The sequence below is a fragment of the Anarhichas minor genome, unplaced genomic scaffold (genome assembly GCF_050575085.1).
Source record: "Anarhichas minor isolate MPS153535 unplaced genomic scaffold, ASM5057508v1 ptg000017l, whole genome shotgun sequence".
NCBI classification, from domain to species: Eukaryota; Metazoa; Chordata; class Actinopteri; order Perciformes; family Anarhichadidae; genus Anarhichas; species Anarhichas minor.
In genome coordinates this window covers 4,960,600-4,980,709 of record NW_027466463.1, presented here as the reverse complement: position 1 = coordinate 4,980,709, position 20,110 = coordinate 4,960,600, and the positions used below count along the sequence as shown (strand labels likewise).

The 20,110-nt window shown below is 45.5% G+C and overlaps 1 protein-coding gene across 1 annotated transcript in view; it reads right to left on the bottom strand.

The window, feature by feature from the left end:
• Positions 1-569: 569 nt before the first annotated feature.
• Positions 570-20,110, bottom strand: part of LOC142951502 (1-phosphatidylinositol 4,5-bisphosphate phosphodiesterase delta-3-A-like) — a 34,929-nt gene continuing 15,388 nt past the window's right edge. Inside the window, exons 8-16 of the mRNA XM_076093084.1 lie at positions 16,938-17,082; positions 16,600-16,752; positions 6,775-6,918; positions 6,532-6,685; positions 5,526-5,642; positions 5,163-5,341; positions 4,696-4,831; positions 4,105-4,254; positions 570-3,653 (exon numbers count right to left, since the gene is read on the bottom strand). Of these exons, the coding sequence (XP_075949199.1) occupies positions 3,505-3,653; positions 4,105-4,254; positions 4,696-4,831; positions 5,163-5,341; positions 5,526-5,642; positions 6,532-6,685; positions 6,775-6,918; positions 16,600-16,752; positions 16,938-17,082 (1,327 nt within the window). The 3' untranslated portion in view covers positions 570-3,504. The remainder of the gene's footprint in view (positions 3,654-4,104; positions 4,255-4,695; positions 4,832-5,162; positions 5,342-5,525; positions 5,643-6,531; positions 6,686-6,774; positions 6,919-16,599; positions 16,753-16,937; positions 17,083-20,110) is intronic.

Genomic DNA, 20,110 nt, shown 5'->3' with positions numbered 1-20,110 from the left:
ATTTCCACACTAGCACCTATTTAGTACATTAAAACAGTATGTATGATTTTTTTTGCATGTCTGAAAACTTGGGCGTGAAACCAATCGTACATTTTGCATATTCTTGTAAAACATTACAGCATGCAAACACTTACGCATTAATATCCCACAATGCATTGCGGTAGTGATGCCAATATTAACAGACAATGGCGTCAATAACGCTTCAATTTAAACTCAAACAAGATTTCCCTTTTTCTGGCCGTCATATATATATTTTGGAATTAGTTCAGACTTTATGATTCCCACAAATCATTGTTTGGTCACATGGGGTTGGCACAGGTTACCATGGTTACGGAAAAGTATGTAACAATAGTACACATGTATTGATTGATTTTGTACATTATACCTGATGACTTCACATGTTTTGATGCTTCCTTCTCTGGTGTCCGGCTTTGAGAGAGAGTAGCTCATGTTCACAAATACTGATAGAACCTTCCTCGGAGATTTAGGGGGTGTTCCCCTTTAAACTGGATTCAAGGAAACATGCTTCATGATTGAGATTTGAATGAAAAATACAAGCAACGGCAATATAATACTGAATTTATACTTTTATTATTTTTTTTCACCGTAAAAAAAACAAAAACACATCATTTGGAAGTGTTCGTTAACAGTTTGGTTAAGAACATTACTCAAATACTATCTGGCAGATTCTTCACTTTGTTCAACTATTTTCAGAGTGTTTTTAATTCCATTTGTATTCTATCATCGTGTATATTACCTGTTTCAATAAATAACATCAGATTGACAGCTGGTTTATGACAAAAGCAAACAGTATAATACTTCAAATATAATAAATAAACAATGATTTCAATGCTTTGGATTTGTACAGTTACAGTTTTTGTTATGACTTGCTACAGTTAAAAAAAACACACCTTTGGTGTTTAACCATGTAGGTAGTTCTTACACTTACAGCTCCTGATACATGTGAGAAAGTGCAGTGTCATCAGACACAGGGCTGGGATTTGTCTGAGATGGTTAAATATTGGCCCAATTCTACAAGAGCTGTCTGATAATCTGCTTCTTCAAATCGAATCGGACAAAAATTAACAGTCTTCTCACGATGCATATTTTGAAGTTGTTGTTTTTTCTATTATTCCAAAGATTTAGAAGATTGGAGACTAATACTGATCTCACTTCATCTCTCTAGCACACAGTCCTGATTCGGTAACACTTTCTATGACGCCCATGTTTATAATGCATCATAGACATGGAAAGTGTTGCCAAAAATTCCTGCAATTCATAAGTTTCTTCATGAGATTATCCTAGTATAAATATTCAATGTTCTTCTTGACATGTGTAAATCAACAAAAAATAATGTTCTAAAACCAGCTCCAACAAAACAAAACAAAAATAACACTGTGTAAATCCTTTTCTTGAACATAAGATTCTTCATGAGATTATCCTAATATAAATATTCATAGTTCTCCTTGTCATGTGAAAATCAACAAAAAATGAATGTTCTAAAACCAGCTCCAACAAAACAAACGGTCCGTCCACAATAAAAACAACGCTGTGTAAAACCTTTTCTTTAACATAAACTACAGCAGATGACTTAACAGTGTGATGTCTAACATAGAGACACATCTTATAATCTGTTCAAACACTGACACTAATAAAGCATTTAAGTCACAGTGGCCAGGCTTGCACTGCACAGTACGTATTTAAGTAAATTAAAGACAAAGTAAAATAAAGCTAAGAAAAGTAATTGCTACTATGAAGCACGTGCATGTACGCCTTGTCTAACAAGCTAACAATAAGGCAGCAAATGTATCTAGTGCATCATCATCTATTGCATAACAGAGCTAATTCTATTTATAGTATAAAAACTCTAGATGGCTACTTAATAATATACTGTAGTTTGGTCATTCACTGATAGAAAGGATGAACAAATTGATTGTGTCGAGCTAAAATACAGTCACTGTGAATCAAACATTTAACAAAAAAGTTATCTCTTCAAAACATATTTTACATTTTATATAACACAAAGCTACATTATTAAAGTACTAGGATGGAATTTAACTGCCAAAGGCCCCTTCAGTTGTACAGCGCATGTCAGACGGGCAGAAAAGTGTCTTCATCATCTACAGTATCATCTTCAAAAATCCATCGTTATTTTCCATATGGCTTTTGCTGTATAGTATTGGGGAAGTTGCCTCTTTTGAGTATCAAACTTCAACATATCCTCATACAACCATTTGTTTGATATTTTACGAAAAGGGAGTTGGTCATTTTTCGTGCCCCTGCCGTGTTTAGGCAACAAAACTACTTGGTTAGGTTTAGGAAAAGATTGTGGTTTAGGTCAACATAAGTACTTAAGTACGAAAATTCCGTGACAAATAAATCAACAATTGTGTTAAAATAACTACGGAACTTAAGAACAAAAGTTATGTGATAAATAAGTCAACGTCTGGGTTAAAACAACTACATAGCTAGTATAGTATAGCTACGAAGAGTGAAAACAGAATGAAGACAGCCTGCAGATTAACACTGAGAGCTGTATTAGGATACGGTCCTGCTGCTTGTATACACAGATTTCCAGTATCCGTTATTAGAGTGCCTGTAAACATGTTCTCAGATTACCTGCGTAACCTGGTTTCTCCGAGTAACCTGGTTACTAATTTGCTGGTTACGAGTATTATGTGATCATAAGCTCCACAATGAGCTTGGAAGTAAACCTTGAAATTACAATATACAGTACTACTATGAGTTACTGGTTGTTGTAAATATTAATCCTGTCATTATTAATCCTTTTCATAGTGGCTGTGAATAGATCCTTTTTAATGTGACTCCACTGTAAGAAGGCTAAAGCTAATATGAGGCTTTAGCTGTATAAATATAACCTTCCAAAGTTACAGGGTCTTTAGTTTGAAATTCACTTTTTGTATTTCCCCTGACATTTTCTTCATCAGCTTCATCAGAGGGATACTTTTTAGTAGTTGCATTGTTGACAGGACAATACACTGGCAAAAAACCTACACATGACTGACAGGTAAAAAATAACATCAGATAAAATATACTACAATAAGATGATTACAGTTAAAAATAAGTCATTCCTTCAGAAGGCTGGAGACTTAGCATGTTTGAGAGGGTAGCAAGAAATAGTATGTTTAAAATGTCAAGACAAAATCTAACACCAAACTTTGGTCACGGTCTCATAGATCAATAGACTTCTGTAGGCTGGTTCAATGAGTTGTCGGTAAGTTCTCGAGTCTGTGCTCTGAAAAGCAAAACCTTCATTAAATGGGGGATTAAAGAGACACGACACTATCCTCTCGTTCCATAAAATGTAGACAAGTTATGGATATAGCTGCAACATTTGTAAAACAAGGTTATCATCATTAATTTGATCAATTCGGGCCCGGATCTTTTTTTTTGTTGTTGCCTGGATCAGGGCAGATATGTCTGGGGACCAGCCCATGGCAGCTTCCACTCTTCATATTGCTACTGTATGTGGTAGAGATGGGCTTAGGGTTTCTTGGCTGAAGACTTGGCCGGTGACTTAGCTGATGATTTTGAGGGACTGCTCTGACATTGTGTGACCTTAAGATGGACGAAGAGGGAGGAGGGCGAGAGGCTGGAGCCATCCAGCTTGAGCAGTCGGACGTGACGGTAACCTGCAGAGATAAAGGAAAGGACAAACTGAATCGAGTGCTGACTAGGAGGACGTCCTCTCATGTCAGTAGTAAGAGGGCTACTTAGCTGTTATCAGACAATGTTCTGCAGTGTGTTTGGCTAACAGAGCTAACAGCCAACGAGGCTAATTCAGCTAATGGAGCTAACAGCTAACGTAAGTGTGAGGAAGTGTTACACAGCCAACATGAAGCGTTACACAGTCAGCTACAGTTCAGCTGCACAAAGCCAGTGCAGATAACTGCATAAATTAAAATGAGAGCATAATATGTTAGCGGTCTAGACTTGGGGCAATTGTGGATTGTTATTATTCAATCAAACACTACAGCAATGGTCGTTACACACCTGGCAATGATCTGAACTCTACTGAGTGCACTAAAACAAGTAATTGGTACAGTCCCCTTAATAGCCAAACTCTACCATCCCCACACGCACCTGTGCGGAGACTCGTAAAAGGCAGGGTGAATTGCCCTAGGAAGTCATTGCTTGAGGTATAGTCATGGTCCTCCACCATGAAGCGAACCAGTGCCAGGTCAGGGACATGGACGGTAAAGTTGAAGGTACAGTCCCATCGTGGGTTAAAGCCTGGAACAATGAAAGACCACATGCTAACAGACTCATTCACACCAAATTTGTGCAATTTTACTTGCTCATGTTCTATCATGCTCATGCAGTAAGTGCTTCCCAACCTTGATGTACCTCCATAGCCCTGTCAGATGAGCTCAAGTACCCCGTTATCAACACATCATGTTCCAAATGTGTTTTTTGAATTTGTTTTGAATTGATGTTAAACTGGGTGGTATTTCACACTATTAATTGTATAAAAGTGGATATTGTTACAACTGTCAATGTTTCGGTTAGTTTGCATTCCTTATTTTTCCTGGAGCTTTCAACTAGATCTCATGGTGTTTTTAGCTACAATATCAATTGTAAGACTATCTCAAGCTGTGTAGAAATTCCTATATGATGTTGATGAAGCCATTTAATTTGACATAGGGTATTTTTTTCAATAGGGTAGGTATTTACCATTGTTGTCGACATGATGAGTTTTCTTCTTGTTGTTGTCTATGGGAACACCATGTACCTCCACCCACACCTGAGGGTCCACAATTGAGCTGGGTTTGTCCCATTCTGGTTTCGGCAACTGCTGAGCTGAAATGACCTAGAACAATAATAAAATCAGAGCTTGATCTGATTAGAGTAGCAAGAAGAGCTTATCCAGCAACAGTTCTGACACTTTGATACAGTGACACTCTTTGAGTATACTCTTGTGGTATAGATTTCCTCCATGGCTTGTGTTTGTATTGAAAATGTTACAACTCCCTAGAACCATTGCAGTAAGAAACATTCAGGCCAGTCACGATGATTACATTATCGACTTATTGTATGATATATGGACTTAACCTTGAAAATGTTGATATTATCGATCTATCATACAATATATGGACATGACATTGATCATTTATTTATCATTTTATCATTAGGCATCTTACCCGAACAGTGAGCAGAACAGGTCTGTGGCCAGAACCTCCACCAACATTCTCCGGGTTGAAGGTGCTGTCGGGCTGGCACATGAAGGGAGGTTTCAACGTGTACCCACAGTGATTGTTCTGCAGGAACTTGCCTTCGTTGAGGTCCATCTGCTCACCAGGTGTCTGATAATTTAAAGCAACTGGAGAAAACACAACTGTGTTACCAGCATACAACAACCCTGTTCTTTTGATGCTACTGGGGCTGGGATGTGGGGGGTATGGGTAGCACACAATGAGAGGACTAAGAAGAATGTGTGTCTGAGTAACAACTCTTGTTTACTCTGTCTGCTTCTCTTGTGAATAGAACATAAAATAAGCTCTTACCAATTTGACAGCCTGCGTTCCACATCTCCTGAGGGTTGTAGTTGGAGGACTGGAGGCGCTGGCCTGACGGGTAAATCCTGCTCAGCTGGTGGCTGTTGTGACGGACAAAATACATCCCTGGAGGGACAGGACAAGAAAAGTCCAATTAATTTAGTAATTGTAAGCTAAAGAAAGACACATTTTGCTTTTGTCCTTGTGCTGCCTGAACAAGGTAGAATCAATCGGTAACTGTTTGTATCAACCAAATCTTAATAATTCGTGGGCAGCATGCAAACTATTTCTCTTTAATTTTAGGAAGATATACCCTTTTTCCACCAACATTATTGCGTATATAGGGAAGCCAATGCGGTAGTGTCCTAAAACTTGCATTCTGTCTACAGACCAGCAGGGGCCAACTCCTCTGGTTGTATAGAAGTCTATGAGAAAATGACTCTACTTCTCTCTTGATTTATTACCTCAGTAAACATTGTAAACACGAGTTTATGGTCTCAATCTCTAGTTTCAAGTCTTCTTCAATACAACATGATGTTCATTTAGTAAATTATGGTCCATTTAGAGTCAAACAGACCATAAAGAGGAGTATGCTTTAGGGCAGGCTTACTGTGATTGATAGGTCTCTACCACTACAAGAGCCGTATACAGCATCTCTACGTCACTCCTCCACAGTCCAAATATGGTAACTTCTGTTCACTGGTTGCCAAAAAAACAACATGGCGACTGCGAAATCACTGAACTCAAGGCTCTAAAACAGCAGTCGACAAACCAACAGGTGACGTCACGATGACTACATGACTACTATATAAGAAGTGTCTTATATAGTGGGTTTTTTAAACACGGGAAAACCCACAAAAAATAGGCAATAGAGTAGCGATTCTGTTTTTTTTATTGTGGTGTGTCATGTTCAACCTCACAAACGTGCCAGAAAACAGGGTTAGCAAACAGTGAAAATGTTTGCCAGTCCTTTTAAGTTTGCTTAGTTTAGTTTAGTCACATGCACACATCATACCTGAGTCCTTCGCGTGCCTGAGCGCTTCACTTTCGGAAAAAGACGACATGTTAGTTGCAGGGCTTTTGGCTGCTTGCTCAAAGCTTTTAAAGGAAACACTGCGGGTGTACACCACCAGCTCTGACAGCTCTGGACTCAGCTTAGACACACCTGGCTGAGATGACACACACACAAAGCCATCACATTACACAAAAAAACATGGTGGGGAGCCACTGCTGCTACTGCTGGTGGTGTCGTACCCACCTTCTTGTCCTCTGTCTTTTGGCCGGGTTTGCCTTCGGCGCGGCTGGCCTCCTCGTCCGAGGAGCTGAGGTCTGAAGAGCTGGAAGAACATTCCTCAACCGCGTGTTCCTTCTTCCCCTTCACCAGGATTTTACCCTTAAGATCCTGCGCACGCAACCAACACATTTACACAAACGATACATTAACAACTTGTTTGAAACTGATACTTATTTCGTTGTGCTTAGAAAACTACTAGAGCGGCAGCTTCGGCCACCATGACTGCTACTTTACGATCCCCACTCTTATTATAGTAATACAGCTACTACCACTACTACTTTATTAAATGATGAATACAGACCACCGCAACCTGCTGGTACGGAGAGATATTTCTTTTCATGCATGCTCAGAACATCATGCTAGTTATCTGTAGTCTTTGCGGGGTGGTCAAGTGCAACTTTTTGGCTAAGAGGCGACCGTCGGCCTTCGTTGCCGCTAGTTCTTTGATGGTGATTTGGTGTGTCTGATTCTTAACATTAATGCTCCAGTGCTGTGCTTCATTTCAGACCAAGCCACTCCCTCATGCCTAGCAGTAACCCTTTTCCCGCCTTTTCCATCACCTTCCCCGCCCACATACTCACCGACCTCCCATTTTCCCTAATCCTCCTCTGAGTATATTTACCAGCCCTTTTCCACACACACATATTGTGATTGTTGCATATGCCCTTACTTCCCAGCCATCTGAACCTTAGCCTGTACATCATCTGTACTACTTTATTGCTTTCATACAAGCCCTGTAAAAAAATACGTATTACACAGTATTACATGCATTATAAAGAAACTAAGGTTGAATATCCAGTAAACTATTTGATTTGGCTGCAAAGATTTTTAAGACCTCTTGTTTCTAAAGCATCTAATAATGAATTGGCCTTGTTTGTATAATCCCTAGACATGTAAACAGTGCTTTTATCAGTGAACTATTTGTCACGCGACCTCTTGCGAATGCTTCACGCCGGCTTCACTATGGGGGGATATAACCTAAGTTTAAGGCCTGCCTGCCTGTAAGCTTATGAATCTTCTCGTCATTAACCGCTCCCGTCTGCCTGGGCTGTCTGCATTTGGGTCCTCCCCTCATCGCTCCCACTTGTGTGACACTTTTACCAGGACTGCCAGTTATATAATGAGGTCTGACAACGGTTATAGAAGGACAAAACAGTACGCAAGTGTGAGATCAACAAAGCAAACGATCTCAGTGTGATTACAGGCACACGGGTGAGGTGCCACGAGGGAGTGTGATTACCGGGGCACAGATCATGAGTGTATGCACACTAACTACTCACACACATGTTGTGATTCTGTGGAAATGTAGAATAAGTGGGACTGAGAAGAGCAGATGGGCCCCATCCAACACAAACAGTTTGCTTTACACGTAATCCTAACAGTCGCTACCAAGACAGAGACGCCGTTCACAAGTGCTGCACAAACGCAACAGGGAGGTCGGATATTAAAATGTGTGTCAGAGTGAAGTCCTTGTGTGGGAATCTCACTGAGAGACAGTTGTTGGCTATTTTTAACCACATCCACATTCCACTGAAAAGTGGCAACCACACTCCAAATTTACACTCCAAGTTTATCTGGACATGGAAAGATCATCATTGTGTGCTTCCAGCGTACATAGGCATAATCTGTCTCAAACAAAGAAGCTATTCATTTCAATCAATTAGGGATGCACGGTTATTATTGAATAATAATCACGATTTTGAATTTCCACTATTTAATCGACTGCACTACTGGTGTTGAAAATGTGCACTCTGCTCACAGGGAACTCATGTGCAAGTCAAACTAACAGCCAGCCACCAGATGGAGATATTTAGGTTTCACTTTTGGGGAAGCTGTCACGCCGTTGCGTGTGCACCCTACAACGACGAACTTTCCTTAATGTTGCAGCTGCAGCCCAGAGTAAGAGTAACGGAGTGCTGCAGGAATGAGCTCTAAAATTCAGAAATGAGTCAGCATTTTCACACTTCCCTCGTCTCAAAGTCAGTATGTCTTTTTTTAATGTGTTTTTGGTTCAATGCCAGAAATAAGGTCTGTGGTTAACACAAGCTGTATAGGTTTTGTTCTTATATATAGTCTATGGTTCTAGCACATAAAATACGTCAGTAAATACCCCTTGAAGCTTTTAACTGAGGCGGAAGTGTCTTAAAACTCGCATTCTCTCTACTGACCAGCAGGGGGCAACTCCTCTGGTTGCAAAAATAAGTCAGATTGTATAGAAGTCTATGAGAAAATGACTACTTCTCTCTTGATTTATTACCTCAGTAAACATTGTAAACATGAGTTTATGGTCTCAATCTCTAGTTTCAAGTCTTCTTCAATACAGCATGATGTTCATTTAGTAAATTATGGTCCATTTAGAGTCAAATAGACCATGAAGCAGGGTATACTTTAGGGCGGGGCTATCTTGTGATTGACAGGTCGCTGCCTCAACCAGAGCCGTATACGGCATCTCTACGTCACTACTCCGCATTCCAAATATGGAAAAAAACAACATGGCGAAATTCAAAACAACGTCGCCAAACTCGAGGCTATAAAATGACAGTCCACAAACCAGTGGGTGACGTCACGATGACTACGTCTACTTCTCATATACAGTCTATGAGCAGTGAGCCCCCCGAGGAGCAACTTCGTGCTCAGAGTCTAAAGGGCGACCCGCTCTACCCTCTGAGCTACAGCCGCCTCTCTGTAAAGGAGATGGGCAAAACTAAAATGCACTGAATTCAGGTGAATAAGAACTTCATTCTATATCTTATTTCACTAGCTTAGGACCCCACCTCGGCCGGAGCGAGCCTTCGTCGGTTGTTTGGAGTGTTGAGGAATGGTTGATGGAGATTTAGCCTGATGCGGTTTGGGGGAGGCTTAGCTGAGGATCCGCCGCGGCTCCCGGGCCTTGCAGATCCCCAAAATAATTCCCCCTGGGGAGCAGGTTGCCTGCCCCTGCGCTGGTCATTTGAGCTGACGAGTGTAAAGTTGGTATGCGTGGGAAGATGGGTTATCGACAGTGGAGTTCTGCTGGTCGATGGTCGGCAAAATCGAGTGAGGATTTGTGGGTTTAAAGACGGCTGGTCTACGGCAAACGTCTTCCGTCGTGGAAACCCCCCAAAGACGGCAGAGGGAGCGGCATCGTTGTGTTGACTAATTGTGTGGCTCCATTGCTGGAAGTGGACGGGGTGGGGGCACCGGCATCCCGGTGTCGGGTGTCCCGGTTACGGCGACTTGCTGTGGTTGCTGGAAGTAGGAGGCGGTAGCACTGGCATCCCGGTGCCCCGGCTACGGCAAATTGCTGTGGTTGCTGGAAGTAGGAGGCGGTGGGCACTGGCATCCCGGTGCCAGGTGTCCCGGCTACGGCAACTTGCTGTGGTTGCTGGAAGTAGGAGGCTGTAGCACTGGCATCCCGGTGCCAGGTGTCCCGGTTACGCCAACTTGCTGTGTTTTCTGAAAGTAGGCGGCGGGGGGCACTGGCATCTCGGTGCCAGGTGCCTCGGCTTAAGGCGGCATGCTGTGGCTGCTGGAAGTAGGCGGCCGGGGGGGCGCTGGCGTCCTGCGTTCTGTTGTTGCTTTACGTTCCATTGCTGCGTTGCTGCGTCACGTTGCTTGCTGCGTCACGTTGCTTGCTGCGTTGCTGCATCCCGTTGCTGCTTGCTGTGACCCGTTGCTGCGTCTTTACGTTGTTGCGTTACGTTGCTGCGTTACGTGGCCGCGTTCCGTGAAATAGTTTAGCTGCGAAATAGTTTAGCTAACGTTAGCAGGCTAACTCCGCGGCACTGTGATGTGGTCTGGAGACGAAGACCCGTGGAAGCCCAGCTCAGGGCTATCAGGCAGACGTTCGGCCAGCAGGGACATCCATGTGGACCTGCCTGCTCCGTTTTCTGGCGACGGTAGCCAGAGTTTAGCCTGGAAGTTGCCGTCAGAGCGTCACTGGGGAGCGGCGGCGATTACGGAGATGAGCTGGTGAGACTTCTGCCCACCCGCTTGAGCAAGTCGGCTTTTCTACTGTGGGACAGCCTTCCGGACGCAATTAAGTCGGATTATGCTGCTGTTAAAGAAAGACTCGGCGTGGCATTTGGACAGAGACAGTTTATGGGCCGCTTCAGAGCCAGCCTGGCGGCTCGCGTGCATGCTCCGGGCGAGAGCTTGGAGGTATATGCCGCCGACGTGAGCCGACTGGTCTTGGAGGCGTTCCCGGACCATGGAACCGTAGCACAGCGGGAGGAGATGTTTCGACGCTTCCTTGCCGGTTTGGATGCTGCTTTGAGATCCAAATGCCTGTAGCAGGGCGCCACTGTTCTGGAGGAGGCTCTGATTATCGCGGAACGGTGCGAAAATGCCAGGGAGGCTCTGCAGAGAGACCGTGTGAGTAACCATACGGCCACCCATAGGCTCGGGGACAGTGTGTCTGTGTAGTCAGTGTCAACTGATAATACCCTGCAGAAGGCAGTCGATAAACTGACAGAGGAGATGTCGTTGATGAGAGTGGAGATAAAGGACATCTATGAGGAGAATCGGAAGCGGAGGACCGGTAGTCCCAACCAGAGGGGACAGGGGTCCCGCTCGCCCTCGGGAGGACGTTGTAGCTGCACCTGTGGAGAGATGGGCTGTCAGTCGAGGGTGCCCCGGGACCACTCTCCTGACCGCGGGCCTGTCTGGTCTCAGAGAGACTATCAATCACGAAGCCTGCATCAGGATGGAGGGCTGTCGCCCCCTCCCAGGCGGCCTGGAGGCAGGAGCCCCAGTCCTGGGTGGCGGGCCCGGCAGGAGGAGGAGCCAAGGAGGCGCAGCGTGCAGTTCCTGCCACAGCGACAGGATCGTCAGGGAAACGGTCAGTAGCTGGTGTCAAGGCCCTGACACCAGCTACACCACTTGAGGGCTCCTTACAGCCGCCGATATCTGAGAATATTGCTGAGATGGACAGTGTGTACCACCCTACCTCCTACATTAGAGGGGTGGTTGAAGGCACTGAAGTGTCCATATTAGTTGACTCAGGAGCGACTGTGTCATTGATTAGTGCCGACTTTCGTACGTCAGTCCCTGCCCTGCGAAACCGACCACTGAAAAAGAACTATATCGACTCGCGTGCAGTTAATGGACAAATGTTGGATACTTTGGGCACTATTGTGGCGACTTTCCGTTTGGGCCCCACCTGTTGGCAACACACATTTCATGTCCTGCGAGAGTCCACTCAAACTGTCTTACTGGGTCTGGACTTCCTAGCCAAGAACCATACACTGCTGGACTGGGGACGGGGTGTGCTGCAGTTATGGGACGCTACTGTGCCCCTGTTGAGAGGTGGGGAATTAGTCCCTGAATGCTGTAATGTGTCCTTGGCTGGAGCTATGACCATTTCCCCTCTGAGCGAGGCCCTGGTGCCAGTGAATGTTCTCTCGCCTTTCACTGCTGGCTTGTCTGCAAAAGAGTTTGAGGGCTACCTGGAGCCTAACATCCCAGAAACGACTGGACTAGTGGTAGCCCACACAGTCACGACCGTTAAGGATGGCGTGACTATGGCTCGGGTCCTCAATCCCACAGGGAAGACTGTGGAGCTCAAGCAGGGGTTGCATATGGTTGAGTTCTACCCGCTTCAAAAGTCAGATATTATGCCACTAATTCATTCCCCAGAAGTGGATTCAGTTCCACCACAGCCTGCTGCTCTCCCCCTCACGCTGGAGGATTCACCAATTACAGAGCAACAGAGAACAAAACTGTCTGAACTGCTACAGAGATTCGGTGACGTGTTCATTCCGACGGAGGGGAATACAGGCAGGTGCACACTCGTTAAACACCACATTAAGACTGGTGACCATCACCCCATTAAGCAGCGCGCTTATCGGGCGTCTCCGGAGAAGCGGTCAGAGATAGAACGGCAGGTGGCTGGTCTACTGGCTGATGGGCTAGTGGAGGAGAGCTGCAGCCCCTGGGCATCACCTGTAGTGCTTGTTTCAAAAAAAAACGGACAATGGAGGTTTTGCATTGATTATCGGTGCCTTAATTCTGTGACAGTCAAGGATTCCCACCCACTTCCACGGGTGGATGACAGCTTGGATGCCCTGGCGGGCTCAACTTGTTTCAGCACACTTGACTTTTCGAATGGCTACTGGCAAGTGGAAATGGCCGAAGAGGATCGTGAAAAAACGGCCTTCACGACAGGCTGGGGCTTGTACCAGTGGCACGCCATGCCTATGGGCCTGACCAACTCTCCTGCCACCTTTCAACGCATGATGGAGCTGATACTGCGGGGTCTGCCTTGGCACATCTGCATGGTGTATTTGGACGACATACTGATCTACAGTCGCACTTTTGAAGACCACCTGGCCCACCTGGGGGAGGTCCTTTCCAGAATACAGGGTGCGGGTCTAAAACTCAATCACAGAAAATGCCACGTGGCCCGGGACCATGTGGTGTTCTTAGGCCACGTGATCTCCAGACAGGGGCTCCAGCCTGACCCCCGCAACACAGAAAAGGTGAGAAACTGGCCAACTCCCTGCAACCCATCTGAAGTCAGAGCCTTTGTGGGCCTGTGCTCATACTACAGGAGGTTTGTGAGGAAGTTTTCCCAGTATGCTGCACCGCTGAACCACCTGGCGGGCAAAAACATGCCTTTCAAATGGGATGCAGAGTGTGAAACAGCCTTCACGTTTTTCAAGCAGGTGCTCACCTCCGCTCCTGTGGTGACACTACCCAACTTTGCGCTCCCATTCAAGATATACACGGATGCTTCCAAAGACTCGGTTGGTGCAGTACTGTGTCAACAGGTGGAGGGGCCCGAACGAGTCGTAGCTTATGCCAGCCAGGCTCTTACGCACACAGAGAGAAGATGGTCCACTTTCGACAGGGAGCTCTGGGCCATAGTATGGGCCGTGCGTGAATTTAAACACTATGTTGGCCTTGCTGCATTCACCATCATATCGGATCATCGCCCGCTGCTGGCGCTCAGGAAAATGGCCATTGATAACGATCCTACAGGACAAAGGGGCCGGTGGGTTTTGGAGCTCGACCCATTCAACTGGACCATTATTCACAAAGATGGTTCACGCCACAAAAACGCGGATGCCTTGTCTCGCCGGCCTGCGTCTCCGGATGCCAGAGACCAGGCGGGCTCGCTGTCGGATGTCTGTGCTGCAGGATCGGTGGTCGAATCAGAGCTGCCAGGGGATGAGGAGACGCTCATGGAACGGCGGCCGGCATATTCTCTCTGCCACAGCGACTCTGAGCTGCAGCTGTTGCAATGCGAGGACCCGGAAATTGGGGCGGTGTTGAGTTGGTTGGAGCGAAACGCAGTGAGACCCACCTCGCAGACACCTGAGGGGGTCCTCACTCTGCCTCAGGAAACTGTGGACTGAATACAACCATCTGTCCGTCATTGATGGTTTGTTGTGCAGGACTATACTCTCTCCGGCAGGGGAGAGGCACGTGCAGGTGGTGATCCCCTCATCTCTGGTGCCCGAGCTTCTTCAGCAGCTGCATGGGGGCCCAGCTGCTGCACACTTTTCCGCAGAGCGAGTTTGGGAGAAGGCCAGGCAGACCTACTATTGGCCCTTCATGTTGAGAGACATTAGACAATGGTGTGAACAGTGCAGAGCCTGCCAAACCCGCAGGGCCCCAGTTTGCAGACAGAGGGCTCCCATGGGAGGGTCCCAGGTTAGTCACCCTCTACAGCGGGTGGCTGCAGATATCCTCGAGCTGCCGGTAACTTCAAGGGGGAAAAGATATATATTGGTGGTGGATGACTATTTCACCAAATTTGTTAACCTGTATGTGCTGCCCAATCAGAATGCTCACACAGTGGATCGCTGCCTGTTTGATGACTATGTGCTGGTGCATGGGATCCCTGAAGTCCTGCACAGCGACCAAGGCCGACAATTTGAGGCAGATGTGATTCAGAGCCTCTGCAAGTTGTTAGGTATCAAAAAGACACGCACTACCGCCTACAACCCTAAATCAGACGGTATGGTGGAGCGTCATAACCGGACTCTGATTGATCAACTGGCGAAGATGCTGCTCTCCCATGGAGGTGAATGGGATGATTATGTGAAGCAGGTGGCGTTTGCCTACAACACATCCAGACATGCCAGCACTCATTTTACCCCTTTCTTCCTCATGCACGGACGCGAGGCACGTGTTCCAGCTGATGTTCTGATTTCTAACAGAGTCGAGATTCCTCAGGGCTCTGGAGTCCTGCCGGAGTATGTGCCATCCCTGGTGGGGAGGCTGGAAAAAGCCTTCAGTGCAGCGAGGCTTCATGCTACAGAAGCTCATGAGAGTCAGAAACTGTATCATGATGAGGATGTTTGCCATCGTCCTTATGGAGAGGGCGCGTTAGTGTGGCTTAACAACCCGACTGAGAGTCGCACCAAACTGGCGCCTCACTGGAAGGGCCCCTACAGGGTCGAGCAGCAGCTGGCTTCAGGCGGTGAGGCGGCCCTGACATACAGGATTGTCAACCCACTTGACCCGCTGGACCAGGCCCAGGTTGTTCACCATGATAGACTGAAACGGTACACTCTGCCCCTACCATCACTGGCTGTCGCTGACACATCACGCTCCCTCCCGGCCTCTCCTGAAGTGGGGGCTTCTCGGCCTCCTTGGAGGGGGGAGCAGCGTGTGCTAGGACGGTTGGACACTGGCCTTGAAGGGGGTGGGGCAGAGCCTGACCCTGTACGGTCTCGCGGGGGTCGTGTGGTGCGTCCCCCATTGCACCTCCACCTCCACCTCTGTTTTGACTGTTGGTGGGTTGCCATCCGGGATATTAATCCGTGTGTGAATTAGCCGTTATAGTTGTTCTGAATCATACGGTGTCATGTTTTGTTGTTTACCTTGCTATTTAGGGTGCCATTTGTAGTTTGGTTTACTCCTGTTAGCTATGGTCATTTGTGGTTTTCTCTCGTTGATTTGAGATTTTTGTGTAATTTTATACGTGTTTGCTGGTCACGAAACGGGGACGTTTCTAATTGAGGGAGGGATGTATGTAACAGACTGTCTCATGTTTGTCGTTCTGGTGTTGACTGTTGATATGTCCCTTGAGGGTTTGCCGTAGCAAAGGCGCAACTCCCGCCTCTGGCCAAAGGAGAAAACAATAATAAAGAGAGTAGCCGTGGGCTGATACAAGATGTCTAATCTCCCGACTCCAGTTATTACGGTATGATAAGTGCAATACACGAACCCAAGATGCTCGGTTACAGTATTGTCGGATTCTGGCGGGTGGATGCAGCTGGTCGGCGAGGTGGAGATCGGCGGGTTTGGCTGCCTGGACCCTCACGATGGTGGTTGGCGGCGTCTCGTGGGCGGCAGGTCGAGTGCTTCCCTGGGCTGTACGGGTGGCCTCTGGGGAGGCGAACTGGTCGTGTTCGTCGGATGGCCTGGTGGACGGCAGGTCCATGTTTTAGGCGAGGTAAGGTTTTTTGTTCTCTCTGCGTGGCGTTTCGGTTGCGAATGCAGAAAACGCGAGCGAGCCGAGGCTTAGAGTGGGTAGGTATTTATAGGAGTGTGGCCGGAAGTGGGCGAGTGGCTGAGGTGTGGTCCTGCTCCTGAAATTCAGCTAAGTTTTATCTCCAATTTGATGCAAAGATTTGTTAATACGCAGGAATGCATCGCAGCTTTAAAGTGAAAGCAGGGCTCGGTTCATTTAAATGTGAAAGTGCAATAAAAATAGTTTGTCCTTAAAATCAATGATTAATCGTGATAAGGGATCCGGTTCTCAATATCGAAATATGTAAATCATGCAGCCTGCGGTAAATATAGTCAAACTTATGGAGACAGAACTTTCGTCTGGTTCTAGAACAGTGTCTTCCTTGCCTCTGGAGAAGGAAGGTTTTGAGGATCCAATCCGTCGAGGGGCTGGGTGAGCAGCTTGTCTCCCAGGATGGATCGCAGGTGTCGGGCCATCACCGTCTGCTGCTCCACGGAACAGTGGTTCTCCAGGGACAGGATCAGAGGGTAGGGAGACGCCTGGGAGGGAGGGATGATGGGGCAGAGTTGGGTACAAAAGGAGTTTGCCATAGAACAAAAGAGAGGAGGGAAATTATCATTTGAACTGTCAGCAGAATTGTCAATGCACATAAAACTCTTACACCGCATAGATTTTTAGAAGTATATAATCTTTGTCACCACAAATGAATTAGCGAAGTACTCACTTTAAAAGCATAGTCGTTGATAGTCTCAATGACTTTGACAAAGGGTACTTTGGAGGTGAGTGTGTGTCCGTGATAGAGGACTGGCTCTCCTTTATCTCCATCCCAACAGTCCAGCTCCACACAGCGGCAGCCATGTTTCAAGGCTCTAAGAGAAAAAAGAAAAACATCATTAGGAACCTCTGTGACTCACTGAGTAAATGTCTCAATTTAGCAGCAACATCCAGAGACTAGCTGTGTTCCTGTCCACATCATGCATCCCTATCAAAATGCATCAAGGCCCAATTGGCATCTTTTCGATATGTTATGGTGAAAGAAGAAGTTTCATCATTAGGATTTTTATATTGAATTTTACTTGTGCTCATGCACCGTGAACTACATCTTTGGGATGTAGTCTGGCCTGGGACCATATCTATGTTCCAAGGGCCCTAAGTTCCCCGGTTCTATATTATTTTAACACCTTAACTCTCCTATTGTGATTTGGTTTGGGACTAATTTCAAGTTAGAATGTTTCATAAAGATGATCCTGTTTTTTTAGTTTTTATTGGAACAAGGCTTTAAAACAAAAACAAGTTATATATTTTTTTTTAATTTTGAGGGTTTCTAAAGTCTTGTTTGGTTTTCCAGAATGTTTTATTGCTGCTGCAGCAATAAAGTTGCGTAAAAATAATTGTTTCTTGTAGTGTTTTGTATGAATAGAAAAAGAGAGGGCAAATTCGACCCACAAATGAAAAAAGGGACGTGTCGTCAGGAATTCACGTTCCCATGTTCAACTCCATGCTATGTTCCCTGAACATGGCCGCACGTACAAACACCCGCTCGGATTTTCTGACACAAGTTCATAATTTCTGTAATTGTGTTTGTGCATGATAGTTTCAAAAACATCTGTACTAGGCTAGTTTTTGCCGAAGGAAGGATTAAGCTATGACCTTTAGTTATTCCATGACTCCAGTCGTTTGATAAGTTCCCTCAAGTGTAGGCCAATTGTATTGAGAGCCATACAGCGAAAGAATCTGTTGACGAGTTCCCACAATAACCCATGTCATAATAAGCGTGTGACGAGCTGGGGAACATCTGGGTTGACAGGTTCCCATTATGTGCTATATAGAGATAGGGAACATAGGACCCTGAACTAGGGCTGGGCGGTATGACCAAAAATGCATATCACGGTATTTTGTAAGACTCTGGCGGTTTCACGGTATATCACGGTATTTTTTTCAGTGTTAAAGCATTAATTAATTAACGCCGAAAAGAAACGGCCGGCCAGCGAGCGGTGAACAGCTGTTTGTGTGGCGTGTCTTCCGTTCCGTCACTTCCTGTTTTCTTCACCTACATTCCCCTGGGTCCTAAGCCCCTCCATGGAAAGAAACGGGATTAGACCGTAGGATTTAGTTGTTAGTAGGTGTTTAGGTTTATTTCTTTAGTTATATATATATATATATATATTATTTTATTATCAGAACAGTGAAGAAAACGTTACCCTGAAAATGCACACTCGGTACAGTAGGTGGCGGTATGCACTATGCAAGTTGGTTGCCATCCGCCAATGGAATTTAAAGAAGAAGAAGAAGCCGCTACATGTACAGCTTCTTATCACTGTCTATGTACATTTATAACAAATACCACACATATTATGGTAATCAGCGTTGCATGTGTGTCTGACCTAAATACCTTTTATTGTTCAGTCTTTGTTCATCCTGCATCGCTCTTTTCTGTTCTTTAATGTAACGTTACTGCCGCGACAGAGCCTCTCACAGATGTTAGCAGACTGTTAGCAGACTGTTAGCGAGCTTTACCCAGCATGCAGTTCGGCGGAGAAATTTTATAAATGTACAATTATTAGTGCTACAAATTGTTTATCTGTCACAAACTGTTGAGTCGTGGTGTTTTGCCCTGTTAAAGAGCATTAGTTGTGGGTTGTTAATTGTTGTTATAATAATTGTTGTTATAAAGTTATAAAGTAAATACAGGTAAGACAACTAGCTCCGTCCGTAGCACTCCTAGCGGCGAACAATATATTTTGCTGCCTGTTGAAGAGCAACAGAAGTTGTTTCGGCTGTATGTATGACGGTATATGAAAAATTCATATCATACGGGAAATTGAAACCGGTATACCGGTTGAACCGGTATACCGCCCAGCCCTACCCTGAACCTGTCCCTATCATCTAACGCAGTATTTTTGTCTCATGTCACTCTCTTTGTGCCCCCCTTTTAACTCTCCCATGCCCACCTTGGGGAGATTCGTCTCACAGTTTGAAAACCTCTGCTCTAAAGGAGGCTTCCAGGAGGCCTCCTTATCATGCCGGAGCCCCCTCAGCGGACTTCTTGTGAAGCAAAGGAACAGGGTTCTATTCTGGACAATCAGCACTGCTGTTCTTCTGGTCCAACCAGAGTCTCATTTCCAGAACCCTTGGCATGAGCTTTCCCAGGGATCCCTATAACTGAAGCAAAGCCACCACTGTCCTTTTATAGCGCTGGGGAACTGTCTGCTAGTCCTCAGGCACTGTTCCCAAGCTCCACAAATCACTGAGGAGGCAGCCCAACAAAATGCAGAACCATCAGCATCTCAGGGCGAACATCTTTCACCCCTAGCGCCTCGCCTCTGTGGAGTTTTCTGACCGCCTGAGTGATTAGTCTAAACAGGGGAGGCTGCCTTCACGTAACACATACGCACACACCTACATTGTTCTACTTTTGATAGATATGCATATTTCCCAATTGTACGTACGATGGCCGTAAGAGCTCAACAAGCAAATGGAGAAACATCATCACCAATTTAACGACACATACGCAGCATTTATAAAAAAGCGCTGTAAATTATAGAAATGCACTGCAAGAAGCTTACAACGGAAACCGTTTCCAGCGGATTATGAAGTTCTTGAAGTCGGCTAGCTAGTGTTAGAAAATCACCTCAAGCTTTTGGGCTTATCTAACATTGTGATGCAATGATTCAGATACTATTCTTAGGGCATGGGACAATGTGAAAATGTCATGTCACAATTATCCTGGGCACAATATTTATAATTCACAATTGTATCCCGCTAATCATCAGAATATGCTACAAACTCTTAAAATGGCACTAAAACATATTGGAATTGCTTTACCTTGTACTTGTTTAAGAAACAAACATTTGTATTGTTTCACAGATACATGTCTTTCTTTAGGTAAACAAACTA